The following is a 27,939-nucleotide window of genomic DNA, read 5'->3' on the forward strand; positions in this document are numbered from 1 at the left end:
ACCAGCTGCCTTTTCCCGCTTGGGTGGATTTTCACTAGGGGGGGCAAGGCGTTCCCATACAGCCCCATCTCCTCCCCCACCTTACAGTCGTGAGATCTGCCCCCCCAGTTTAAAAAGTACAGTGTGAACGGGCTGATCCGTGTCAGGGAATCCACCCCCCTCCTCAAGGCTGTGACCCTGGCTTCTTTGGGGCTGTGCAGAGATTCACCCAGAGCAGCGCCAGAGCCTTCCCAGCCTCCCTTGAGTCACTAAAAGACAGCCAGCCAGGCAGGATCCACCCCAAAACTGAATCAGTTGATCTTATCCTGCCTTCAGACCCTCCAGGTGAGGACTGGCTCTTTTGATCTCTGCAGCTCTGATCTCTCTCCTTCCCAACAGCCTCCCTTTATTAACAAGCATTGGGGGGGGGGGGGGCGGGGGAGAAATACCATGGGAAGCATTCCTTGATCTTATCTGTACCCTCAAATCCAGCCGCCCAGACTGGAGAGGCACAAGTCTGGGGCGGCGGGTTGTGTGTGTGGCTCCTGTCCTTTCCCAGTGGCGGACTGGGTCTAAAAACATTGGTCGCCAGGAGACACAGGGGGCCCACCCACAACTATAACGCTATCATGGAATGTCTTAAAGAAATAAATCAAATTTTTCCAAAAATACATGTGGAAAAAAGGTACAATTAAAACTTTTGCGATATATATATTAGTAATTACAGTGTAATCTATTGTGCATATCACTGGCAGTCTGCAGCAGATACTAAATGTAAATCTAGATTGCATTTTCTCCAGGGGAGCGGACCTCTGCCCATTGGAGACCAGGTATAAAAGCGGGAGATCCCCAGGTTCCACCTGGAGGCTGGCAACCCTGCATACAATGTAAATTTTAGTTGCATTACAGAAATAATACTAGAACATCTATTATATTTTCAAGCCACAAAAAGGTTATTAACATTTTTAACACTGCCTAATGTTTCAGGGGGTCCACTTCATCAGGCAAGCGGACACCCTGCCCAGTCCACCACTGTCCTTTCCTGCCCTCTTCTCCATGAAGGAAAACCCTCCTCCGTGTTTCTGCAGTCACCGCGGCCTCTGGGGGCTGGGAAGAGGGGTCAGGATAGCACTGAGGCCTCAGAATTGGCTTGAACAGAAAGCTGCTTCTTGCAGAATGGGAGCCTCAGCCCAGTTTGGTGTAGCGGTTAAGTGTGCGGACTCTTATCTGGGAGAACCAGGTTTGATTCCCCACTCCTCCACTTGCAGCTGATGGGATGGCCTTGGGTCAGTCACAGGTTCTCAGAGCTGTTCTGCTCAAGAGCAGTTCTGGCAGAGCTCTCTCAGCCCCACCTCCCTCACAGGGCGTCTGTTGTGGGGAGGGGAAGAAAAGGAGATCATAGGCCGCTCTGAGACTCCTTCAGGTAATAAAGAGTGCAGCATAAATCCAATCTCTTCCTCTTTTTCTTCTGCTAGTTAGTGCCCTTGAGAGTTCTTGAAACAAGAGAGCCAGTTTGGTGTAGTGGTTGTGTGTGGACTCTTATTAGGGTTTGTAGAATCTTTCGGGCTCAAGTGCCGTGTTCTGCTGGAGAAAGTTTTTCTTCCAGACGAAGAAAAACTTTCTCCAGTAGAACACGGCACTTGAGCCCGAAAGATTCTACAAACCCTAATGATGTTACCAGCCGTGAAAACCTGAAATCTTTGATGTGGACTCTTATCTGGGAGAACCAGATTCGATTCCCCACTCTTCCACTTGCAGCTGCTGGAATGGCCTTGGGTCAGCCATAGCTTTCCTAGGAGTTGTCCTTGAAATGGCAGCTTCTGTGAGAGCTCTCTCCGCCCCACCTACCTCATAGGTTGTCTGTTGTGGGGAAAGAAGGTAAAGCAGATTGTGACCGCTCTGAGACTCAGAGTATCCAATATCTTCTTCAAAGTGAGGGAACTCGGGATTATTGAGGAGGCCAAGACTGGGGAACGATGAAGCCTTTCATTGCAGAAGACAACTTTGGGTGGGGCGGGGGGAGGACAACGTAATCTGTGAACAAAGGGGTTAACCAGACTGCTCAATCGCTGCGTGTTTCTTCTTGGGCTTGTCATTTTAAAAGAGAGTTCCTTATTAAACGAGCATGCGTCAGCACTGCCAAATGCTCACCTCAGAGTAATAATTAAAAGGGCCCCCCCCACAGCACCACGTAGAGGAACCTCCCATGGGGTGATGTTACAAAGGCCCCATGGAATTGAAGACCATCCAACCAGATCTCTGGGGCTGAGCTTAACATCCAAAGTCTGCTGGTTTCCTCTGCCCCATGAGGCCAGCTACTGCTTTCAGCCGTAGTTACTAAAGCCCCAGAATATATAAGGCCCCCCCACTTCTCCCAAGGGACCCCCCCTCCGCAGCCAGAGGGTCATGCTGGGGTGAAGCACCCTTCATTCTCAGGTCCAAAAGAGAGCGGAGTTTCTCAGGGGGAGGGGGTGAATGCCCCGACGCACCTTTTTCCCTCTGCTAATGCAGAACCAGTGTGATGTAGCAGTTAGACGTTGGAGTAGGATCTGGGAGTCCTGGGTTCGAATCCTTGCCCTGCCAAGGAAGGTCACTGAGTAACTTCGGGTCAGTCACCCCCTCTCAGCCTGACCTACCTCACAGAGTGGTTGTGAGGATAAAACGACCGGCAAGGCCTGCCAGGCAAGAGATGTTCAGAGGTGGTTTGCTCTTCCCTGCCTCTGCGTAGGAACCCTGGGCTTCCTTGGGGGTCTCTCATCCAAGGACTCACCAGCGTCCACCCTGCGTAGCTTCTGAGCTCTCACAATCGGAGGGTGGGGCCTCCAGACTGGAGACACTATTCCCCCCCTCCCCAATTTCATGCGATGCTCGCCCATTTCACAGAGATCAGGGATGTCAGACTGAGCCATTCCACCAATGGGCTGAAATGAAATCAGAAGAGTTTCCGGCTCAACATGAGGAAGAACTTCCTGACCGTTAGAGCGGTTCCTCAGTGGAACAGGCTTCCTCCTTGGGAGGTGGTGGGCTCTCCTTCCCTGGAGGTTTTCAAACAGAAGCTAAATGGCCATCTGACAGCAATGAGGATCCTGTGAATTTAGGGGGAGGTGTTTGTGAGTTTAGAGTGGTTCCTCAGTGGAACAGGCTTCCTCCTTGGGAGGTGGTGGGCTCTCCTTCCTTGGAGGTTTTTCAACAGAGGCTAGATGGCCCTCTGACAGCAATGCAGATCCTGTGAATTTAGGGGGAGGGGTTTGTGAGTTTCCTCCATTATGCAGGGGGTTAGACTAGATGACCCTGGAGGTCTGTAGTCCCCCCCCTCCCCCATTTCATGCAATGCTCACCCATTTCACAGAGATCAGGGATGTCAGACTGAGCTATTCCACCAATGTGTTGAAATGAAATCAGAAGAGTTTCCGGCTCAACATGAGGAAGAACTTCCTGACTGTTAGAGCGGTTCCTCAGTGGAACAGGCTTCCTCCTTGGGAGGTGGTGGGCTCTCCTTCCTTGGAGGTTTCTAAACAGAGGCTAGATGGCCCTCTGACAGCAATGAGGATCCTGTGAATTTAGGGGGAGGTCTTTGTGAGTTTCCTGCATGGTGCAGGAGGTTGGACTAGATGACCCTGGAGGTCCCTTCCAACTCGATGATTCTATGAAAGGTGCATGGGGGGGGCGAATGAAGGAGGAGCTGGGCCCCTCCCTGCACTGCCCTCTGCCGAACTGGTCACGAGGAAGCCGCCCCCGTCGAAGGGCCCTCTTTCTCCCGAGGAGTCCCCCGCTCCAGAAGAGTCAGTCGCCAGGCCTGAAAAAGCCCGGTTTTGCCCCAGGCGCTGACTTTCCCACCCGTTGCTCGAAGCTGAGAGGCAAGCGAGCCGGGGTCTCCCCTTCCAGCCTCCCGGTCGGGGCCTCCGCAGTGCCAGGCCGGATTCCCCCTCCCGCCACCGCCTTGCTAGTTCGCGTCCCGCCTCGACCGCGCTGTCAATCCGCGCCTGCTCCCACGTGCCCCCCCCCGCCCGGGCTGGGCTCCGCAGCCAATCGCCGGCAGTTCCGCGGCAGCCAATGGCGTCCCGCTCTCCTCCGGAACGTAAACAGCTCGGCCGTATCCAATTAGAGGCGGGGAGCGAGGGGGCGTGGCTTGTCCGGGCTTGGAATTCACGCGAACAAAGAGCGGCGGCGGCGACACTCCTCCGCCTCCTCCCCTCCCCCACCGCCGCGCCTGATTTCCAAGGGAAGGGGGGGAGGCACTCCCGCCCCCTCCCCGCCGGCGTCTTGACGCATCCCTTTGATGCCTATCTTCAAAGGGTCGTTTTGGGGGAAGGGGAAAAGGGCCCCCCTCCCACAAACACGCCCCACGTGACTCCTACCTTTACTTGTGTTTAAATGGATACGTTTCATTACTTCCCGGGGAAACAAGGTTTTTTTTTATTTTTTTGCAAGGGGTAAAAAAAAGGTTTCCCTTTGATGCATGAAATCAAATTGATATTTAGCCCTGCTTCAGTCCAACCCCCCCACCCCCCGGCCCATTGCGCGGCTCCTTCTTCTTCTTCTTCTTCCCACATGGTAGTGACAGATTGTTTGAGCTGGAAGGAGAAGCCATTCAGAGCTAATTAAGCGGCCCTTCCAAGCAGGATTTGCCAGCGCCGGCCTGAGAAAAGCAACCGATTTGTCAGCGCTGGGCTCCGGCGGGCCCGCGTGGGTTTGATGGACAGCTCCCCGGCCGGAGTGGCAGCTAAGACCCCTCCTGGCCAATAGGGACCGAGAGAAGGCTTTGCTCTTCTCCGATTGGCCGAGCGGGACTCTCTCTCCCCCCACCCTGTTCGCGCGCGTGGCCTCGCCCCCTGCCTCGCACAGGCGGGCCCCACGTGGGGTAAGAGCGGGGCGGGCTCCTCGTGACGTAGGCAACACGGAAGCCATTTTGTGCTTAATAGGCGCTTGTGCGGGAGGGTGCCTGGGGTGCATCTGTCGGAGCCCTGCTGGGGTGGGGAACCTCCTCCTTGCAATCGGGTCAGCTTCTCGCGGGATCAAGAGAGGCGGATAATAAGAAGCACCCCCCCCCTCCCGCATGCCAGCAGCCCCGTCGGAAGGGCTGCTCTTTAGCCCGAGAGGGAAACTGAGGCACAGAGAGCTGGAACCAATGCCCGGGAAGTCGTGCACGTCCCGGCTGGGCTGCTCCAGTCTCCCCAGGCTGCCTGGGGGTGCAACAGGTGCCGGCCACCTGCAAGGCACCCCCCAGGCCTCCGTGGGCAAAGCTGAAAGCGCCGCCCGCGAGTCAGTTCGCTTTGCGGCTTCTCACTGGGGCCGCCTCGCCGAGCGGATGCGATGGGCAGCCGGAGCTCCCTCCCCCCCCCCCACCACATTCCCACGGCCCTGCCAAACAACCGCGCAAGAGCTGAGCCGGCGCCCCCCCCCCCGTGTGGAAAGCACCCCTGGGGGGAACGGGTGTCGGGGCCAGCCGTAGTCTGTCTGGCATCCTAGGCGAGGCTCCTTCTGGCGCCCCCCTGCACTACTCATGTCACCGAGTCACCCAATGTGGTGCCCCATGAAGGCCAGCGCCCTAGGCAGTTGCCCCCGTCCGTGTGGCGCTTGCAGGCCTGGGCGGGCGGGGGGGGGGGCGAGGGGCGGCCCGGGCGCGACTTTGTCTTCTCCCGGCTCCCGCCGCCAGGTGGCGCCGCGCCGTCCCCGCCCGCTCCTGCCGGGGCGGCCAATCGGCGGGCGAGCTGCTCGGCCCCCACGTGGGCCCCCGGCGCGGCGATTGGCGGGCGGCTGCGCTCGCCTCCCCGTCTCTTGTCTTTCTTTCTCTCGCCCGTCTTTTGGCCGCTCCGGCTGCTCGACGCCCCGCTTCTCCGGCCGCCGCCGCCGCCGCTCTGCTCCCGCTTCGCCCGCCCGCCCCGGCCCCGCGAGCGAGCGATCGAGCCCCGCCGCCTCCGCGATCTCCGCCCCGAGGGCGCCCCCGCCTGCAAGGACCCGCGGCGGAGCTCCCCGGCCGGGCTCGGGGCTCTTGTTCCGGCCGGGGCGCTCGGCTGGCGGGCGGGTGGTAGGTAGGATGCCCGGGCGGGGCCATCCGGGGGGAGCCCGGCCGTCGTCGTTGCTGCCGCCGCCGCTGCGCCGGGAGGAGGCGCCTGGAGCCCCCGGCGGCCCTGGCTGCTGCTGCTGCTGCTGCTGGTGAAGGCGCGCCTTTGTCCCGGCCGGGCCCGGCCATGTATCCCCAAGGGCGGCACCCGGTGAGTCCCGGCCCGGGGGGGGGGGAGGGGGGAGGGGCGGGGCTCGGGTCGGGCGCGGGCTTCACTCCAGGCGCTTCTCTCGCCCCCCCCCCCCCCCAGGCACCCCACCAGCCCGGCCAGCCCGGCTTCAAATTCACCGTGGCCGAATCCTGCGACCGGATCAAAGACGAGTTCCAGTTCCTCCAGGCCCAGTACCACAGGTGAGCCCCGGGGGGGCGGGGGGGAGGTCACTTTGTTCTCCGGGAAGGGCTTGAGCCGCTGCTTCTTCGCGCCCCGCCTGCCGCCTTCGCCCGGCAAGGAAACCGCCTTTGATCTTCGAGGTGTTCCCCCCCCCCCCGCCTTCCAGCTCAGCTGGTTTCGTTCCGAGGCCGAATTCTTCGAAGCAGGGAAGGGCGCCCCGTCCGGATCCGCGTTTCCTAGTTACGAGCAGCTCCCCTTCCTCCCTCCCAGACGGGAAGTGCCAGAGGAACAGGAAATGCCCAGAAGCTGCCCTACCCTTCTCCAGTAGCAGGCTCTGGCCCTACCACAGCGCTCTGTGCATGCTCAGAGGAGGTCAAGCTAGAAACAAATCCCCTTCCTCCCAGACGGGAAGTGCCAGAGGAACAGGAAATGCCCAGCAGCTGCCCTACCCTTCTCCAGTAGCAGGCTCTGGCCCTACCACAGCGCTCTGTGCATGCTCAGAGGAGGTCAAGCTAGAAACAAATCCCCTTCCTCCCAGACAGGAAGTGCCGGAGGAACAGGAAATGCCCAGAAGCTGCCCTAGCCTTTTCCAGTAGCAGGCCCTGGGCCTGCCACAGCGCTTTGTGCATGCTCAGAGGAGTCAAGCTGCTGGCTGATCTTTTCTCCGAGTCCCATAACCTGGCTAACTTTTCTGAAGGTTGTATTTTTGAGGCTTTTCAAGACTATCCCTCTGGGAGTTCCGGGTTGCAATTCATACAGGACTGATGAAGCGAAGGAAAGGTGGTTGTTTTGAAATGGCGGCTCCTTCTCCCTTTGAAACAGAGCCCCAGCTTCGGGTGAAGGAAGGAGTGGACGGGTTTGTGCTGTTGCGGCTGGGACAAATTGCTGGGTGTAGCTTGGGACCTGTAAGAAGTTCTGACAGTCTAGCGTGTGAAATCTCATCGCTGTTAACGAGGGCTTAATTGGAGCAGCTTCTCCCCAGGCCCTGGCTCCCTGAACCTGTTTTCCGTGCTGCCATCAGTGTAAAACTGGCCGGGTGGGGGAGGAAGTCAGTGCAGAAATCTCGGAGCATGTGCAGAAATCTTGGAGAAGATGCAAGTGGACTCGAAGGGAAGAGCTGGAAAGGCTTCTTCCCTCCTCCCCCCCCCCACTCTGCTAATTGCTGCATTTGTGTCTGTGCTTGAAGGATCTGTGAAATGCGACAGGCTCTCTGATGTACGCTCTTTCCTTTCTAGTCTTAAAGTGGAATACGATAAGCTTGCAAACGAAAAGACAGAAATGCAACGCCATTACGTGATGGTAAGAGACTTCCGCGGCTCGCTCGCATTCTTGCCTCTGGGGTTTGGCAGTAGCACGAGGACATCCTGGAGTTGCGGCAGGGGGGGGGGAGGAGGAGTGGTTTTGTAAGGGGGGGTGGGAATGCGGAGGGGCAGTTTGCAGAGCTGCTTTGGGAACAGCCTCATGAAACCTGCCTGAATGTTTTGGGGCGGGGCTTGCGGGCACGCCGCGGTTCGCTCTGGCTTTGTTGTTTGGGTGGTCTGGCTCTAGCAGGTTTTGGGCAGTGCCCCACACGCTTAGCTGGAAAGAGTCCCGTACGGTGATGTCCGAATTGGCCTTAAAAAGAAACCCACAGAGCTTGACAACTTGCTGGGCATTCCCCTCTTCAGCAGCGCCAAAGTGAATGCTTCTCTCCAGGGACTTCTGGGGGTGATGTGAGCCGTGAGATGCCCTGGGGCATTCCTTCTTCCCTGGTCCTTTGTGGGGCTCTGAGCTCGGGTCTCCCTAGACAATTTGCCCTGCGGTGGATTTCCAGCGTCTGGGGAACACCCACAGTTTCCATGTTGACACGAAGCGCAAGAATGCGTTTTCTTTACTGAGCCCTTCCCAGGTGCAGACTTTTCTTCCTGGGGAAACTCCCAGAGAGTCCGGAGCCGCTCTGTACAGCCTGCAAGCGCAAGAGTTAATGCAGGCCTCTGCCGTCAACACTGCCAGTGGAAATTATGGCCCGGTGGTTGCGTAAAAGCTTAATTGCTGCAGTGGCCCCGTGGTCTTTGCCCACCTCGCCCCAGTGGCTCTTGGCGATGGTCCCTCTTCTGCGGTTCTGGCTTTTCCATCTCTGCTCCAGGCTCTGTGTGCGCCTTGTGATGATGCTGGCTGAGAGGGAACAGGGGCCGGTGTGCCAAATTAGAAGGGTTTTCAGTGCCCCCAATTTTAATTTTTTTTGCTGGGCGCTCGTCTTCCTCTTCTACTTTTGGCCGCCCCAAACATTTGGGTTGTGGCTGAGGACGGTTAAACTCCCCCTCCCAAAAGCCTCTCTGCTTCTCACAACACCCAAAGGCTGTGCAGTGCCCCTCCCCCAGATCCTCTCCCGGTTTAGTGCTGGGGTTGGGGGGGATGGGAGGGCCCTTGCAGAAACGGAGCAGGTGGATCTTTACTGGTGTCTGACCCAGAACCGAGTCCAGCGGTACCTTTAAGACCAACCAAGTTTTATTCTGGGTGTAAGCTTTCATGCACTTGCAAACCAGGGCCGGTTTGGTGCAGTGGTAAGAATGTGCGGACTGAGAACCGGGTTTGATTCTCCACTTGCAGCTTTTGGAATGGCCTTGGGTCAGCCATAGCTCTTGTAGGAGTTGTCCTTGAAAGGTGTTCCTTTCCCACACATTCTAGAAAGGCCACCATATTGGTGTAGTTTGGTGTAGTGGTAAGAGTGTGCGAACTCTTATCTGGAAGAACAGGGTTTGATTCCCCCCTCCTCCACTTGCAGCTGCTGGAATGCCCTTGGGTCAGCCAGAGCTCTTATCTGGGAGAACCGGGTTTGATTCCCCCCTCCTCCACTTGCAGCTGCAGCTCCACTTGGGTTAGCCATAGCTCTCATAGGAGTTGTCCTTGAAAGGGTAACTGCTGTCAAAACTCTCTCAGCCCCACCCACCTCATAGGGTGTCTGGTGTGTGTGTGTTTGGGTGGGGGGGGGAGGTAAAGGAGATTGTGACCACTCTGAGATTCAGAGTATAGGGTGGGATTTAAATCCAATATCATATTTTTCTTCGAAAGTTTATATGCCCAGAATAAAACTCATTTGGTCTTAAAGGTGCCGGTGGAGTCCAAACCTTGTTGTGCTGCTTCAGACTGATAGGGTGACCTGCCTTTGTGAGCGTTTATTTGGTTTCAAGCATTTCTGCCTTTTAAGCTCTCCTTGAGGCCTGTGCAGTTTGGGAAGGAGACGCCGCTAAATTTAGGGTCTTACCTTCAGAGTAAGGGGGCGTAGGACTGAGGCTTGGGGCCAGGGACCCACGTGCGGCTTGGAAGCACGGAGCATCTGCCCCTCCGTCTTTGGAGGTTTTGCCCCTGGTTGGCGTCCGTCGCTTAGCAAAATCCCAGCAGAGGAGAGATCCGAGCGAGTCTGGAGCTTGTAATTAACGTGCGGAGTGAAGCTGTCCGCTTAATCCCAACTCAGTTGCAGCTGGCAGTAAGTCTTGAACTCGGGGCTGGAGTACAGAGCTGAACGGCTCAGTAGGCCCTGAGCTATTTGGACGGGGGTGGGATGGTGACACGCAAGAACCTTGGCTAAGGATGCTTCTGCGGGTCCTCTGGGCCCAGGAAACTGCTTGCCTCCCACATCTTATTTGGCTCTCCTAAGCAGCTTTTGGGAGGGCAGGTGTCAAAACATCATCTTGTTAAAGAGACATATGTCAAGCAGGCAGGGCTGCTTTTCCTCTGGCTATTAGCCGGGAGCTGTTAGGAATCTGGATTTTGTGCACCTGAATGTTGAGTGCAGACACGAGGGTGGGGATGCGAGCGTCAACGTCTCGCTTGTGTGGTTAACAAATAGTTTCTTGTTTTTGTGTTGTGTTTACAGTACTACGAAATGTCTTACGGTTTGAACATAGAAATGCACAAGCAGGTAAGTGTTCTTCATTTTAAAAGATGTGTGTGCATGTGACTCCGTCTCTCCTTCTTCCCAGCGGTTATTCTAGAACCGGTTATTTTATTTTTTGTTTAAAAAAAAAAATTCTGTTCGCAGGAATGGAAACGTGACCTGGTTTTTCGTGCTCTGATGAGACGCTTTTTCTCTCCCACCGAATTCGGAAGTGTAATTTTAATCTTTGGAAATGTTATTTGTGATTTAGGCAGTTCTGTGTTTTGTTTTGTTTGTTATGACTGCGTTGGAATGCTTTCTTTGCATACGCCTTTGGAGGTAATGTAAAATATGTAATTAATTCAAAAGTGGCAAAAATGGTAAGAGATGGAGTGGGCTGTGTATTCAATGGAAAAACGAGATTTGGTGTGGCGTGGTTAGGATATTGCACTGTGACTCTTTCACGCACATTGTGTGACTCTTGAAGCCCCCACCACCCCATTGGCTTTCTTGGAGAAGGTATTTGTCCCTTTAAATCACTTCTCCAAGGCAAACCCATCTGGCAGCTTGTGAATGCAGTTAAAGTTGCTTTCTTTCCACCTCTCTCTTCCTCATCCCTCCCTCCCCCACCTACCTACCTTCCTTCCTTGCTTCGTCTTGCAGCTCTCAAACTTCTGATATTTGTGTCTTGTGGCTCTCAAACACCGGATGTTCATGTCTTGCGGCTCTAACGTTAAGTGAGTTTGGTCACCTCTCAACTAGGATCAGAGATACTTGAATTCAGATCTCCATTCTGCCACAGAAACTTTCTGGGTGACCTTGGGCCAGCCACGCCCTGTCAGCCTAGTCTCCCTCACAAGAGCGTTGTGCGGACGAAACAGAGGAGAGGAAAATTATGTAGGCTATTCTTCGGGGATCTCCATTGGGCAGAGAGTCAGGGCACAGAGCCTTTGAGTAGGTTCGATGCCTCAAATTGCTTTTCTTTGCGTCTGGCAGCTCAGCACTGCGTTTTTTGGTCTTTGAAAGCTGGGCACGGGGATATTTCGCGGTTGAGTTTGTTGAGTGAAGCGCTGGCAGTGTGCAGCTTCAGTTTGATCTGTCGCTTACCCTTGTCCCCTGTGCGGTGTAGGTGCATTTACTGCATCGGTGCTGGTGTGGCTTGTGGCTTCTGACACTGTAGCAGGGGAACCCGTGGCTGGAAGAACCACCCCCCCCCCCCCGGCACATGGAAGTTTTGCGCTCGCCGCTTGGCCCAGTGAGTCCGCACAAGGAAGCTGCCATGATTTAGGAGTGCTAACATCTTCATTAAAAAAAAAAATTAGTTGGGCTTCGGTCTCAGAAAGTGGGCTAGGAAGGTGGAGGCAGTGTTAGTGTAAAAAGAGGTTTCTAGAGTGGTTCGCATCTGTTTTGAGAATTGCCAGTCCCCTAAGCACAGCGACCTGATGGTATGAACTCCAAAGTACACAGTCGTGGTTGCACCTATAAGTTTGCTTAGACCGAATGAGGCCCAATGCTCCAACCCAGGGGTGGCCAAACTTGCTTAACGTAAGAGCCGCATAGAATAAATGTCTGATGTTTGAGAGCTGCAAGACGTGAACGTCAGATGTTGGAAGGAAGGAAGGCAAATAGAGGGGGGTGAGGGAGAGGGAGGTGGAAAGACAGCAACGTGAACTTTAAATATATCCTCCAAGCTGTCAGCTGGCTTGGCTTGGAGACAGATATTTTCTCCAAGCCAGCCAGCAGCTTTGAGAGCCGCACAATATGTGTGAAAGAGCCACATGTGGCTCCTGAGCCACAGTTTGGCCACCCCTGCAATCTCCCGTGTTCTGGGCATATCCTAAATGCACACTTGGATGCACTAAGCGTCAGCCTCCTGATAGCCCGGCTCTGACACCCCTCAAGGTGTGTCCTCGTTTAGGCCCATACAAGGAAAGGTAGGATGTGATTTTTTTCTGTGCTAGCTTCTTTTCTTGTATGCCAAGCCCTGGCATTGCAGTGCTCCTTGGCAGAGGGGGGGTGAGCTTGCCAAGAATTAACTCTCTCCTTTCCGGGGACGCGCCCTGGTAACACCAGCTCTGCTCTCCTTCATCTCCTCCGCCCCAGCCCGAGGGCACAGACAAGCTGAGCCGCTTTGAGAAGGGTGATCCATCTCTCTCGATAAGCCGAAACCTCCCCGGGAGCCTGGGGCTATGGCGCGTGATGGCGGGAAAACTTCAAGGAATGCAGTGGCTGTCCAGATCTGGCTTGATGAGTTGCCTTCAGTTTCTTCTTATGGGGGTTTTTCAAAGCGGTCTCCCCCCCCCCCCCCCCCCCCCCGGGACAGAAGCCTGTGCAGGTTCTTGTTGTGTTGCAAAGAGAGAAAGACACACAAACATGCACATACGCACACACTCTGTACTCTGCTCTGGTAAGACCTCACCTGGGGTATTGTGTTCAGTTTTGGGCACCAGATTTTAAGAAGGATATAGGCAAGGTGGAACGGCTCCAGAGGAGGGCGACGAAGATGGTGAGGGGTCTGGAGACCAAGTCCTGTGAGGAAAGGTTGGTGATATTTAGCCTGGAGAGGAGGCGGCTGAGAGGTGATAGGATAAGAACATAAAAGAAGCCATGTTGGATCAGGCCAGTGGCCCCTCCAGTCCAACACTCTGTGTCACTTAAGGACATAAGAGAAGCCCTGTTGGATCAGGCCAGTGGCCCCTCCAGTCCAACACTCTGTGTCACATAAGGACATAAGAGAAGCCCTGTTGGATCAGGCCAATGGCCCATCCAGTCCAACACCCTGTGCCACATAAGAGAAGCCCTATTGGATCAGGCCAATGGCCCCTCCAGTCCAACACTCTGTGTCCCATAAGGACATAAGAGAAGCCCTGTTGGATCAGGCCAATGGCCCCTCCAGTCCAACACTCTGTGTCACATAAGAACATAAGAGAAGCCCTGTTGGATCAGGCCAGTGGCCCATCCAGTCCAACACTCTGTGTCACATAAGAACATAAGAGAAGCCCTGTTGGATCAGGCCAATGGCCCATCCAGTCCAACACTCTGTGTCACAGAAGAGAAGCCAAGTTGGATCAGGCCAATGGCCCATCCAGTCCAACACTCTGTGTCACATAAGAACATAAGAGAAGCCCTGCTGGATCAGGCCAATGGCCCATCCAGTCCAACACTCTGTGTCACATAAGAACATAAGAGAAGCCCTGCTGGATCAGGCCAGTGGCCCATCCAGTCCAACACTCTGTGTCACATAAGAGAAGCCCTGCTGGATCAGGCCAGTGGCCCATCCAGTCCAACACTCTGTGTCACATAAGGACATAAGAGAAGCCATGTTGGATCAGGCCAGTGGCCCATCCAGTCCAACACTCTGTGTCACAGTGGCCAATATGTGTGTGTGTGTGTGTGTATATATATATATACACACACACACACACATACACACACACACAAACACTCACACATGTGTATATATACTGTGGCTAATAGCCACTGATGGACCTCTGCTTCATTTTTTTATCCAATCCCCTCTTAAAGCTGGCTATGCTTGTAGTCGCCACCTCCTGTGGCAGTGAATTCCACATGTTAATCTCCTTTTGGGTGAAGCAGTACTTGCAGGGGAGAAAGATAAAGGAGATTGTGAGCTGCTCTGAGATGCTGAGACTCAGAGTGGAGGGTGGGATATAAATCCAATATCATCTAGTTTGTCAGCTGCTAGTGTGTGAATTCTGGGAGGATATCTCAAGATCATGGAGGGAGGGGGGGCAAGCACAGCTAGATAACATGGCATCTTTGGCTGCTGAGGCTGGTGCTCGGGTTTTGAGAGCCTGGCCCAGCGCTTCCTTGGTGGCAAGATGTTTGCTTCTGTGCTTGACAGCGGGAGAGGGCCAGGGTGACACTCAGTCATGCATACCTGTGTCAAAGGCCTGAAGCTCGTGCACACAACAAGAAGGCGGGGAATGTTTTGCAAATGTTGTGACCTTCTCTAGCCAAATACCCGGTAGCACTCTTGGGTGGCGTTGGGGGGGCAGTGCGGCCTGAGCGCAGCCAGCAGAACGCGGGAGTAAACAGAGGCTTGGTTTTTGCATGTTTACAGACGCGACGCGCCTTTGAGGGAGGTGGCGTGTGCAGAGCTCTCTTGCAGCTCAGAAATAAGAGCACGCTTTGAGAACGGATCCCAAACCGTGACGCGCAAACGGCAGTTGCTTGTTTCGGCGGCGCAGCGAAGCGGGGAGAGGGGGAGGCCGGGCTTGGTTGCGGCTTCCTCCTCGGTGTAATGTAGGTGTTTGTGATTCTAACGTACCAGAGAGCTCACGGGAGTCTTTGTCAGGTTCCAGCCGCGCTGATAGAGCGACAGAGAGAGGGGTGGCTGTTTGTGTGTTTGTGTGTGAAGTGCCGTCAAATTGCTTCCAACCTCCAAAGATGAATATACATATGTGAACACCTGAAGCTGCCTTCTACTGAATCAGACCCCTCATGGTCCCTCAAAGTCAGTATTGTCTACTCAGACTGGCAGCGGCTCTCCAGAGGAGGTTTTCCGCACCTCCTTGCCTGGACCCTTTCTAGTTGGAGATGCTGGGGATTGAACCTGGGACCTTCTGCTTACCAAGTAGATGCTCTACCACTGAGCCACAGCCCCATTCATGGCTCTCCAGGGTCTCAAGCTGAGGTTTTTATGCCTATTTGCCTGGACCCTTTCTAGTTGGAGATGCCGGGGATTGAACCTGGGACCTTCTGCTTCCCAAGCAGATGCTCTACCACTGAGCCACCATCCCTCCTCTTAGACATATGAACATATGAAGCTGCCTTCTACTGAATCAGACCCCCCCTGGGTCCATCAAAGTCAGTCTTGTCTACTCAGACTGGCAGCGGCTCTCCAGGGTTTTTTTAGTTGGAGATGCCGGGGATTGAACCTCGGACCTTCTGCTTACGAAGCAGATGCTTTACCACTGAGCTACAGTCCCTCCCGCAAGATGCACATAGCTATTCTTTTTAAGCATATATGGAAGAGCTTGCCATTAGCTGGGGGAGGGCCTTCTTTCAGATCCATGGTACATCTCCAAGGATGGCTTCAGATGTGCTGCCGCCTTTTTAAACATAGGACTTGGTGGCAGAAACTCTGCTAAGGCAGTCTCCAGGCAAGGGGCTTCCCCACCCACCCACCCTCCTTTCCCCTCTTTCTGCAGTTTCCCAGATAAGTCCCAGCTGCTCATTGTGGTGCAAACATTTTGCATTTGCCACCCTGGAAGGCTCGAATGGGGCCTGTACTTTTGTGGCCTGTGCATCTGAGCTCACTCGTGGACTTTTGTCGGTAAGCCGATGGAGCCGTCTTGGGGGCTGCAGCGGCAGACGAGTGTTTGTGGTAAAGGCATAGGAGGTTGCCATAAAGAGACACCCGCCTGCCCACATTACAGGCAAATCAGTGCGAGCCTGTCTTTTGCAGAGTTTCCAGAGGGGAGTTATGTTACTTGCGAGGAGTCCTCCTGGTGGCTCAGCCCCCTCCTGGGCTGCTTTTGATCTTTGGCTTGCTGGGCTGTTCTTTGGGGATCTTCAGGAATCTGGGATCCAGGGGTCCCAAAGCTGGAGTGCAGTGTGAAGATGTTCAGTAGATCTGGTGTCCCTCGAGCGGTTCTGTCCACGTGGAGCGACCAAAACTCTTGGATTTGGGATACAGTGAGACCTGGATCTCCGTGACTCACACAGAATGGCCTTTCTTCTGGATGTAAACGGTGTTGCAGGAAATGCAGTAGCAGATGAAGGGAGATGTCTCAGAAAGCAGCCGTGGATGGGATTGAGATTTTGGGAGCCACTCTGGAAGGATTCCTCGCTGAGGCAATGGTGGAACTTCTCTTCAATCCGGAGGGGTGATTCGCAAGAGAGACTTGCTTTGCCGCCAACAACACAGCGAGGGTCAAGAGACTGGAGTTGAAGGCAGCGGCTCAGACCTTTCGGAGACGACTGGAAGGTCCGCCTTTCCCTGGCCCCTGTGCCCTCTGCCTCTGGAATCACCCGGCTTTGGCATTCTTGAATTGTTTCAATCTTGGGTACTGGCCTCGTTTGCCTTACGCGGTTGGTAAATCCGTAATGACGGGTTGTGGCCACGAGCGGACCCCGCCCTGCGCCTCCTTCTCATTGGCAGCACACTCCAGTCTCGCTAATAACGATTTGCAGCCGCAAATAGCTTTCAACATGCCGTCGAGAGGCCGGCTGGAGAGAGCCCTTGACGGAGAGCGAGACAGCTGGAAGTGCCCCTAATCGGCTCCCCGAGTGGGAGCTGCGGATGCTCAAGGACCTTATTTTCATCTGCACGCAGAGACAATATTCTGCTTTCAACAAACGCTCTCACAGCACTTGGGTAGCTGTGCCGATTTCTCTCTCCCGGCTCTTTTACGGCTTGCTGTGGAGGAGACCATGTGGCCGCAGAGACAATATTCTGCTTTCAACAAATGCTCTTGCAGCGCTTGGGTAGCTGTGCTGGTTTCTCTCTTCCAGCCCTTTATGGCTTGCTGTGGAGGAGACTGTGTAGAAGAAGCAGCGTTTCTCTTCAATCCGGAAAGGAAGAGGGTCCGGAATTCCATCCAGTCTTCTAGAAGCAGCCATTCCTACAAAGGAGGAGTAGAAGCGAGTCTGTTCCCCTGCAACACACGGGGGACTTTGAAGCAAACGCGCTCCCTCCCATGTGGTGTGGCGGCTTGGGGAAGTTCTTGGCTTTTTCTGCCTCCCTGGGCCTGCAAAAAAGGGAGGGGGGAAAAGTGTTCAAGAGAACACCTGCTGGGATAGGGGGGCGGCACAGTATCGACAGGATCGCGGAGGAGAAACTAAGCCACAACAAAGAAAAAAGTCTCCGTGTAAAACGCAATTCTGACTTGCTGTGAATAATAGGTATCAAAATACAAAAAGCGTAACAACGGTACGCAGCATCTCCGTCGTGCACAAAGTTAAAACCTCATAAGTTCCACGATGCTTCTACTTGCCTTATGGGGCTCAAAGCCGCTGTATTATGTTCAGTGCAATGTTTGAGAAAAAAGGTCCAATGGAGAACCGGTCTGCTTTGCAAGCCGTTTCGGATCTCTAATCCTTCTTCTGAGCCAGTTTGGTGTAGTGGTTAAGTGTGCAGACTCTTATCTGGGAGAACCGGGTTTGATTCCCCACTTCTCCACTTGCACCTGCTAGCATGGCCTTGGGTCAGCCATAGCCCTGGCAGAGGTTGTCCTTGAAAGGGCAGCTGCTGTGAGAGCCCTCTCCAGCCCCACTCACCTCACAGGGTGTCTGTTGTGGGGGAGGAAGGCAAAGGAGATTGTGAGCCGCTCTGAGACTCTTTGGAGTGGAGGGCGGGATATAAATCCAATATCTTCATCTACCTCACAGGGTGTCTGTTGTGGGGGAGGAAGGTAAAGGAGATTGTGAGCCGCTCTGAGACTCTTCGGAGTGGAGGGCGGGATATAAATCCAATATCTTCTTCTTCTAGGGACCAATCTTGTATATTGTGTGCAATTTTCTAGGTCCAGTAGTGCCAAGAATTATTCAGTCATCAACCATGTCAGTAGTGTTGATCCTCTTCTTGCATTTTGATGCCTATGATTCATAACAAGTCAGAATTGTGTTTTACATGGAGAGTTTTTTCTTTGTTGTGGGATTGGTGGCTGTGGCAGGTCACACGTCTGCAATTCTGTCCTCTGAGATTTGGGCATGGAGCAGTGGGGTTTTATTGGCCGGGAGGCAGGCTTAAGGTTTGGGGGTGGGAAGGCAGGGCGCGCAGAGGGATGTTTTTACTCCTGCGATTCTTTGGAATCTGTTCTTGAGGCTTTTGAGGGTTGAATTTAACAGCAGCGATATATTTTTTAAAAGTCAGCTGAGAGTCCAATTTAGTGGAGACTGAGGAGTTTTTTGGGGGGGGGGGGGAGAAGTTTATCTTCTCCCAACCTTTCTTGCAGCTGAAAATGCCTCTGGGACGCTGTTGTTGATTTATCCCAGGGTTAAGTGTAACCTGGGGCCATTTTAGTTGAGTAAAACAGTACGAGGGGAAGGGCTTCAACCCTCTTGTGCTGTGCCCCCCTGCCTGGATTGTGCCCTGGTGCCCCCGAGGGCTGGTAGCTCTGAGGTAGAGGCACCAAATATTCAGCATAGCATTTGGAACCTCTCCTCAAAACACCCTCTAAGTTTCAAAAGGATTGGACCAGGTGGTCCAATTATATGAGCCCCCAAAGAAGGGGGCCCTGGTTGGCCCCTGTGTGAGACAGGAGGCTGGGCTAGATGGACCCTCCCTGGTCTGATCCAGCAGGGCTCTTCTGATGCTCTTTTCAGGGGAAGGCCACGGCCTCTCTGCCCAGTTGTTGGCCCTCCAGAGGAACTGGTTGGCCACTGTGTGAGTCAGGAGACTGGACTAGATGGACCCTCACTGGTCTGATCCAGCAGGGCTGTTCTGATGTTCTTCTCAGGGGGAAGACCTCAGCCTCTCTGCCCTGTTGTTGGCCTTCCAGAGGAACTGGTTGGCAACAATGTGAGACAGGAGGCTGGGCTAGATGGACCACTGGTTTGATCCAGCACTTCTCTTCTGATGTTCAGATGAAGGCCTCAGCCTCTCTGCCCTGTTGTTGGCCCTCCAGAGGAACTGGTTGGCCCCTGTGTGAGACAGGAGGCTGGACTAGATGGACCCTCCCTGGTCTGATCCAGCAGGGCTCTTCTGATGCTCTTCTCAGGGGAAGGCCTTGGTGTCTGGGCCCTGTTGTTGGCCCTCCAGAGGAACTGGTTGGCCCCTGTGTGGGACAGGAGGCTGGACTAGATGGACCCTCCCTGGTCTGGTCCAGCAGGGCTCTTCTGATGTTCTTATCAGGGGAAGGCCTCAGCCTTTCTGCCCTGTTGTTGGCCCTCCAGAGGAACTGGTTGGCCACTGTGTGAGTCAGGAGGCTGGACTAGATGGACCCTCCCTGGTCTGATCCAGCAGGGCTCTTCTGATGTTCTTCTCAGGGGAAGGCCTTGGCGTCTGGGCCCTGTTGTTGGCCCTCCAGAGGAACTGGTTGGCCACTGTGTGAGACAGGAGGCTGGACTAGATGGACCCTCCCTGGTCTGACCCAGCAGGGCTCTTCTGATGTTCTTCTCAGGGGAAGGCCTTGGCGTCTGGGCCCTGTTGTTGGCCCTCCAGAGGAACTGGTTGGCCACTGTGTGAGACAGGAGGCTGGACTAGATGGACCCTCCCTGGTCTGACCCAGCAGGGCTCCTCTGATGTCTTTATGCCACTTGTGTGCTCGCCTCTGGAAGGCTTGAAGGGAGTCTGGCCTGAACGTTCAGCCTGCTCTCTCCCCTCTCTTTTGCCTCCTCCTCCCCCCCTTCCCCAGCCCTGAAACTCATCTGCCTGTGGGTGTTTTTCTGATCCGGTGTTAATTTGCAGAGCTGATCTGATTGGCGGCCACAGGCAGCTCTGGGTAATATGATTTTACAGCCAGTTGCCGTCTGGCTGAAGAGCAATTTGCATATTGTTCTAATGGGGATTAGGTGGTTGGGTTGCCGTGGAAACCGGAGCGAATTGAGGGTGGGCGGGTGGGTGCTCTGACTGCGATGAATGAATGGGGCGATGCTCCTTTACGGGGTCCGGAGTCCGTCTGTCTCTCTCTCCTCCCAGTGAGACAAGGCAGGCCTTTGTTAAAGCTTAACCAGGAGGAAAAAAGGAGATTTCTGATTTTCTTTTTTTAAAAATGTACCAGATTTGTAAATATGAACAAATGGATTCTGCGTGGGTTATTGAGTCAGATGTTATTCCCCCCCATGGTGGGGGGAAGGGGCTAAACGGGGCTTGTTCTGCCAGAAAAGCAAAACCCCCTCCTTGCCTTGTGTTGTGTGCGTCTTTGAGCTGTTGTGCTGCTTTCGTTTCTCTGGCCTCGCTGTTCAGCATTTCCTCTCCAGGCTGGCTTCGGAAATCCTTGGTGGGAAAACAAAGGGCCGTTTAGGGCGGAGGCTTCTGAGGAGGAGAGGGGGGGCATTTGTCTGGGTTTCAAAACCTCCCCCCCACCCAGTTTGGGCCTCCCACTGTGGCTTCCAGTTGTGAGTTTGGCTTGTTGTGTGCTTGCCTCTTGCATTTTCATGCGGTGGCCTTGAGGAGAGGGGAGGGAGAGGGAGGCCACAGCCTGCCCCATGGTCCTCCCCACGCCACTGCCGTGGGGTGTGTGTGGATGAGGGGATACGGTTGCCAGATCCAGTTTGGGGAACTTCTGGAGATGTGGGGTGGAACCTGGGGGGACCACAGAGTCCACCCACCAAAGCATCTGTGTCCTCCAGGGCAGGGGTCCCCAAGCTCCGGGCCGTGGACCGGTACCAGCCTGTGGCTTGTTAGCAACCGGGCCGTGAGTTGTATAATTGTTTCATTATATATTACAATGTAAGAAGAAGATGTCATTGGATTTATATCCCACCCTCCATTCCAAATCTCAGCGTCTCAGAGGGGCTTACAATCTCCTTTATCTTCCTCACCCAGAACAGATACCCTGTGAGGTGGGTGGGGCTTAGAGGACTCTCCCAGAAGATGCCCTTTCAACGACAACTCCTACAAGAGCTATGGCTGACCCAAGGCCATTCCAGCAGCTGCAAGTGGAGGAGTGGGGAATCAAACCCAGTTCTCCCAGATAAGAGAGCTCTGGCTGACCCAAGGCCATTCCAGCAGGTGCAAGTGGCTCAGCCATAGCTCTTGCAGAGCTGTGCATGAAAGGGCAGCTGCTGCAAGAGCTCTCTCAGCCCCACCCACCTCACAGGGTGGATCTGAGAGCCATTTTGGTGTAGTGGTGAAGTGGGCGAACTCTTATCTGGGAGAACCAGGTTTGATTCCCCACTCCTCTACTTGCAGCTGCTGGAATGGTCTTGGATCTGCCATAGCTCTGGCAGAGGTTGTCCTTGAAAAGGCAACTTCTGGGAGAGCTCTCTCAGCCCCATCCACCTCACAGGGTAGATCTGAGAGCCAGTTTGGTGTAGTGGTGAAGTGGGCGAACTCTTATCTGGGAGAACCAGGTTTGATTCCCCACTCCTCCACTTGCACCTGCTGGAATGGTCTTGGGTCTGCCATAGCTGTGGCAGAGGTTGTCCTTGAAAGGGCAGCTGCTGTGAGAGCCCTCTCAGCCCCACCCACCTCGCAGGGTGTTTCTTGTGAGGGGGAGGGAAGGTAAAGGAGATTGTGAGCTGCTCTGAGATTTAGAGTATGGGGTGGGATATAAATCCAATATTATCATCATTTTCTTTACTGAATTGCTTCTTACCAGAATCATTGGGGTTGGGGAATGGAGAAGACTGAATCACGGAGCGGGATGGGACCTCCAGGATCATCTAGTCCAACCCCCTTGCACAATGCAGGAAATTCACAAATACCTCCTCTACATAGAGTCAGAATCTGATTGCCTCTCTCGGTTTGTTCTTCCCTCTGTCCTGCCAGCGTGGTGTGATGGTGAAATAAGGTTCTAAGATCTGGGGGGAAACCAGGTTGGAATCCCCGTTCTGCTGTGGAAGCTCGCCGGGCGACTTCGAACCAGTCACATGCTCTCAGCCTTGCCACCTCGCAGGGTTGTTGTGAAGATAAAACAGGAGAGGGGGAGGCGGATGTTTGGGTTCCCACTGCAGACATTGGGGGGGGGGTATAAATGAAGAAGAGACATAAAGAAGAAGAGGCCAGATGGGGGCATCTTTAAGCTGGGTCTGAGTGCGAGCCGGCAGCTCTTGTCCCATAGCCAAAAGAAATCTCCATAGTTGGGTGTTGCAGTCATGCACCAGGTTTTCTGCAACCAGTACTATCGTTCTGTGAGATGGGTAGATGTGACTTCTAAATAACTTTCCGAGCCTGGATGCAGGACCGGGTTTTGGCATGTGATTGGTGCAGAGCCGGATTCACAATTAGGCCAAGCAGGCACTGGCCTATGGGCCCCCACACTTTTAGGGGCCCCAGGCTGGCTCCCCCCCCCGCCCGGTTTCCCCCCTGCTTGCAGCCCTTCCAGCCTGCACATGCAGCCAGCAACCGATCCTCTCTTTGCCCAGCTGGCCTGGTATGGCTGCTGCTGGTGTTGTCGCCAAGTTTGTCCTCTCTGCAGCTTAATAAAAGGGGCTTTTAAGAAGGTGCCCGCAGGCTGCAGTGGGTGGTGGGGTGGGCATTCAGACACTGACATAATTTGCAAGCCCCCCCCCCCGATATTAACTGCCTAGGGACCTCCACAGGGTTTAATCCGGCACTGGATTGGTGCTCCCGGTTTCTTTTCCCATCCAAACTCGACTAGGCGGCACGGAGGAGAATTTTCTTCAGTTTTTCATCGGAAAAGCGATCGCTCGCCAAAGTGGCCACACATGGGGCTGTGGCGAGAAATGGGTTGGGTCGTTTCGCTTGCTTGAGAACCGGCTTTTTTTGTATTACACGGAAGCACAACTTTGGGAGGGTTTGACCCCGTTCCGGTGTGTGGCTTCAGCCGTTCCCTCCATTGTTGCTCTCCTTTCTGGCCCTCTTCCCCGAGGAGTGGACCTTGCTTAGGTTGGAAGGGACACCCGTTTGAACAGCCGCCCTGGCCGGGGGCAGGCGGTCTGTCGACCCCGCAAAGAAGAACTTTCTGTAGCTCTTGTGTTCCGCTTGATGACAACACAGGTGGTGTCCTGAGTGAGCAGTAGCTGTATATTCTGCATCAGTCGCTGGGCGCAAACCTCCAGGGCCCAGAGGCCCTGAGCTGTTGAAATTGTGGCTCTGGAGACTTCCCCAGATATCGGCCATGGATTTCCAGTCTCATGGGAGGTGGGGGACTTTGAAGGATGGAAACTTGGTTTCTTTTTGTAAAACGAAGCAGAGATTCTCGGACTTGTGGGGTACTGTGAAGGCCCAGAACAGCCAAGCATGGAGCATTGCTTGTTGATCCCAGAATCTCTGGCCGGACTTTGCGAAGTTTTCCCCGTATGTGCAGTTTTTTAAAAAAAAAACTGGAGGTGCCAGAATTGTGCTCTGCCACAGAGCCATCTTGTGGGGGCCATCCACGAGATCATTTCATCTTCTCTTGTTTCGTGGGCTTCTCTAAAATGGACACAGCCACCCTTTCCTTTCTCACTCACTGTATAGAATAGCCATGTCCAGGGTTTGCTAGCCATTCTGGTTTGGTTTAAACCAGGGGTGTCCAAATTGTGGCTTGGAAGCCGCACGTGGCTCTTTCACACATATTGTGTGGCTCCCAAAGGTCGAGGAGAGCCAGTTTGGTGTAGTGGTTAAGTGTGCAGACTCTTATCTGGGAGAACTGGGTTTGATTCCCCACTCCTCCTCCACTTGCAGCTGCTGGAATGGCCTTGGGTCAGCCAGAGCTCTGGCAGGGGTTGTCCTTGAAAGGGCAGCTGCTGTGAGCCCTCTCAGCCCCACCCACCTCACAGGGTGTCTGTTGTGGGGGAGGAAGGGAAAGGAGATTGTGAGCCGCTCTGAGACTCTTCGGAGTGGAGGGCGGGATGTAAATCCAATATCTTCATTACCTCACAGGGTGTCTGTTGTGGGGGGGGGGGGGAAGGAGATTGTGAGCCGCTCTGAGACTCTTCGGAGTGGAGGGCGGGATATAAATCCAATATCTTCATCTACCTCACAGGGTGTCTGTTGTGGGGGAGGAAGGGAAAGGAGATTGTGAGCCGCTCTGAGACTCTTCGGAGTGGAGGGCGGGATATAAATCCAATATCTTCATCTACCTCACAGGGTGTCTGTTGTGGGGGAGGAAGGGAAAGGAGATTGTGAGCCACTCTGAGACTCTTCGGAGTGGAGGGCGGGATATAAATCCAATATCTTCATCTACCTCACAGGGTGTCTGTTGTGGGGGAGGAAGGGAAAGGAGATTGTGAGCCGCTCTGAGACTCTTCGGAGTGGAGGGCGGGATATAAATCCAATATCTTCATCTACCTCACAGGGTGTCTGTTGTGGGGGGGGGAGGGAAAGGAGATTGTGAGCCGCTCTGAGACTCTTCGGAGTGGAGGGCGGGATATAAATCCAATATCTTCATCTACCTCACAGGGTGTCTGTTGTGGGCGAGGAAGGGAAAGGAGATTGTGAGCCGCTCTGAGACTCTTCGGAGTGGAGGGCGGGATATAAATCCAATATCATCTTCTTCATCATCTTAATGTGGACTTACTCTCAAGTAAATGTGTAGCGTTGGAACTTCAGCCCCTCTGAATCAGGGGTGGCCAAACTGTGACTTGGGAGGCACCTGTGGCTCTTTCATACATATTATGTGGATCTTGAAGCCCCCACCGCCCTGTCAGCCAGCTTGAAGAAGGCATTTGGCTCTTTAAATCACTTCTCCAAGTCAAGCTAGCTGGTGGCTTGGAGAATGCATTGAAAATTAAAATTGCTTTCTTTCCACCTCTCCCCTTCCTTCCTTCATTCCTTCCTTTATTCCGTCAGTCTTCCGCCGCTATGCCTCTCAAACATCTGACATTTATTCTATGTGGCTCTTACATTAAGCAAGTTCAGCCACCCCTGCTCTGAATGCTGACCCATTGGTAGGCAACTATTTCCGCCATTTGTGAAGCAGGGAAGGGGGGGGAAATAGGCAGGCTTGCAAGCTCTTCTCTACCGCCACAGATGTTACCTGGAGACCTAGAGAAGAGAAGAGAGCGCAAGAGCTGAGGGAACCACTGGAAGGAGGGATGGAATTAAAAAGGGTGGTGCAGGGTTCCCCCTTAGTTTCATAGCTCTTGTTGGAGCTCTATTTACTAACTTTGGTGTCGAGGCAAAGAGAGATGCATAATGATGCAAACAGTGGTCACTGATTTATCTGGTACATGTGTGTTTCCTGGCAAAAAATAATTCCTTAACCTTTCCCTATGTTGGTCTTATGGGGACTGTTATTTCCAGCTTTAGTTTTTTTAAAAAGTCGTCTTCTAGCATGGTCATGTTGTAAAGTGCATGCATATGTGTTTTATCTTGCTGTGCAAAGAAAGTATTAAGAGTTTTAATAAAGACGTGTGTGATATTTGTTCTTGTCTTGTTGCTCTCAAACCTGGCTTTTATTCTATGTGGCTCTGATAGTAAGCAAGTTTGGCCACCCCTTCTTTGGAGACTTGCTGGATTTCCTGATCACATTTTGAACCCCCTTTCATTGTCTCCTTTAGACACCCCAGGCCTGCAGAATTTGGGGAGGGGGCAACTGTTTCAATCCCCATCCTTCAGTTCTGGGTTGCAGCCTTTGTCGGGTCTTTTAGCAGGAAACCCATCTGTTCCGCCTTCCAGGTCACATCCTGGCTCTCTGCGTGTCTTCTCAATTGTGCCGCCTGGGGTGATGCTAAATGACCTCTCTCTTTCTCTCCCTTCCAGACAGAGATCGCTAAAAGGCTGAACACGATTCTCGCCCAGATTATGCCTTTTCTTTCACAAGAGGTAAGAGTCCATTTGGCTGGCATGTGGACCGTTGACCGTGGGTGGAGGAGAAAGCTGGATGTGGCGGGCTGCCAGGGCTTTGCACCGAGAAGAACGCTGCTCGGATGCGCATCCAGACTCCAGGAAAGCCCGGCTCAGGTGGCTTTTGAGGCAAGTGGTGTGGCCTTTGAAGAGGTTGCACCTGCCCTCCGCCCCAAAGTCCTGGAGTGTGCTTACCTGGAAAGAGCAGGTAGCTTTGAGCCCTCTGGTGCCTCAGAGACCAGTAGGCCTCATTCTGAGCAGGAGTGAAGCCCCAGAACTTCTGAATTTTATCGCGGTCTTTCTTTCTTACTCCCTTCCCCCCCAAATACTTGCTTCTGGGCTCCATTGCTCAGCCCACCTGTGAGAATTTTCCTGAACACTAAGATTTGACAAATTTTCTAATATTTGCCCCCCCCCCCAAAAAAAAAAAAAGGGAAACCAAAACATAGAAAGCAGACAGATGGAAATGCTGCTGTGGCCACATAGGAGAAAGTGATTTTAAAAGTCTGCTGGGAGTAGTTTGGTGATGTTGACGCATTGATGTCCCCCTGTCCTCCGCAGGAGCTCTCAGCAGATCCCAAATGTTGCCTTTTCTCTTGGCGATTGCCTTTTAAGGCAAAAAAGCATCCTTTTTTTTTTTTTGGCCCTTATTTTGTGATACTTTGCAAGTAAGAGAAGAAATTTCCTTTGTTAAATAAAAAAAAACCTGAAATCAGATTTGCTATGAAAAAGCTTTTCCAAACCCAACAGCCAGAGCATTTCAGTCTGACCATTTGCAGGGTTAGATGTGAGTCCCTGCAGGGTTAGGGGGTTTATTCCCAAGTGACTATGCACAGGATTGCATCCTTGAATAGGTGAGGCTGCCATAGCCTGAACCCAGCCATTCCGGCATGGCCCATTCTGAACACCAGTGGGCTAGAGGGTCTGGCCCCACAGTGCATTCCCCGGCCTGGTCCCAGAACCTTCAGGCACTGGCTCACATCAAGAGGTCCTCAGGAACCTTCGGCTTGCACAATGGGGGCCCTGCCACTGAGTTATTTGCCCCCCCCTCAAAAAAAAGTCTGGAAAGAGGAGATTGTATTCCGTAAACGCAGTGCCACTTTAAAAATTTCAGTCTTTCGGGTGCCACAGAATTCCTGGTACTTGGGAAGACGTTTTCGACTTCTTCACTGTTGTAGTACTTTTGGGCAGGACTTTGAAACCGACATCATCCTGGCCCAAACCATAGAACTTATAATAATGTTGAAAACAGGATGTTTAAACGACGTTTGCAACTTCACAGTTGTGAACAAGCTCGAATTTCTTTGCAATTTGGGAAGAGAAATCCCCTTCGCCGGAAAATACGTGTCATGCAGTACATGAGCTTACTTGAAAAGAATGGTGTAAAAATACGTAAATTTGTCACAACTTAAAAGTAAAAATCGTGTGTGTGTGTAAATTCAGATAAGACTGAAAATAGCAAGTCCAGTGACTAAGCTCAGTTTGGAGAGCCAGTTTGGTGTAGCGGTTAAGTGTGCGGACTCTTATCTGGGAGAACCGGGTTTGATTCCCCACTCCTCCACTTGCAGCTGCTGGAATGGCCTTGGGTCAGCCATAGCTCTGGCAGAGGTTGTCCTTGAAAGGGCAGCTGCTGTGAGAGTCCTCTCAGCCCGACCCACCTCACAGGGTGTCTGTTGTGGGGGAGGAAGGGAAAGGAGATTGTGAGCCGCTCTGAGACTCTTCGGAGTGGAGGGCGGAATAGAAATCCAATATCTTCTTCTTCTTCAAATGTTTTCTGTTAACAAAGAATGAGGTCCAGCTAGTCTAGAAATCGTCCCACAGTCATGGGCAATGTTTCCCGCTAAGCTGCAGAGTCTTATGAGCAAGAATTCTACTTTGTGAGCTGCTGGCATTAAAGTTGTGAGCTCCTGCATAAATTGTTGTGCCTCTGGGGTCCTCCTTCCTGAGTTAAGACAAACGTGTGTGAGCCGGAGGCTAAAAATCTGTGAGCTAGCTCATGCTAACTCAGCTTAGAGGGAACACTGGTCATGGGTAATATTGTGGTGAGAATCGGCCGTTGCATCTAAGTAGCAGAAATAAAAATTGATGGCGACACCGAGCCACAATTTGTGGCCACCCAGGCTTCCCTAATGAAAGCTGCATTTTTCTATGCACAGAAGAGATCTTGCAAGGGCCAGCCAGTCCTGAAGATTTAGTGGGTGACCTCTTGAGCACACATTGATTCCCTTTTTCTTTGATGCATCTCCAAGGATATTGTTGATGCCGCAAATGGGCTTAATTATCTTGGCTTCCTTCCTGGGGCTTTGGGAATTGCGGTTAGGGGTGCATGCTGAGAAATCGCTGTG

The 27,939-nt window shown here is 53.4% G+C and overlaps 1 protein-coding gene and 1 non-coding gene across 5 annotated transcripts in view; one reads left to right on the forward strand and one right to left on the reverse strand.

Moving 5' to 3' along the window:
• Positions 1-6,149: 6,149 nt before the first annotated feature.
• The window catches only part of TLE3 (TLE family member 3, transcriptional corepressor), a 60,220-nt gene continuing 38,430 nt past the window's right edge, over positions 6,150-27,939 (forward strand). For all 4 annotated transcript variants that reach the window (XM_060259878.1, XM_060259879.1, XM_060259880.1 and 1 more), the window contains exons 1-5: positions 6,150-6,194; positions 6,294-6,394; positions 7,610-7,673; positions 10,231-10,275; positions 25,511-25,573. In XM_060259878.1, coding sequence (XP_060115861.1) covers positions 6,171-6,194; positions 6,294-6,394; positions 7,610-7,673; positions 10,231-10,275; positions 25,511-25,573 — 297 coding nt within the window. In that variant the 5' untranslated portion in view covers positions 6,150-6,170. The remainder of the gene's footprint in view (positions 6,195-6,293; positions 6,395-7,609; positions 7,674-10,230; positions 10,276-25,510; positions 25,574-27,939) is intronic.
• TRNAT-CGU (transfer RNA threonine (anticodon CGU)) lies at positions 15,111-15,185 on the reverse strand. The gene has a single exon. It is a non-coding gene; the product is annotated as a tRNA-Thr (tRNA).

The sequence above is a fragment of the Heteronotia binoei genome, chromosome 19 (assembly GCF_032191835.1).
Source record: "Heteronotia binoei isolate CCM8104 ecotype False Entrance Well chromosome 19, APGP_CSIRO_Hbin_v1, whole genome shotgun sequence".
Classification (NCBI taxonomy): Eukaryota; Metazoa; Chordata; class Lepidosauria; order Squamata; family Gekkonidae; genus Heteronotia; species Heteronotia binoei.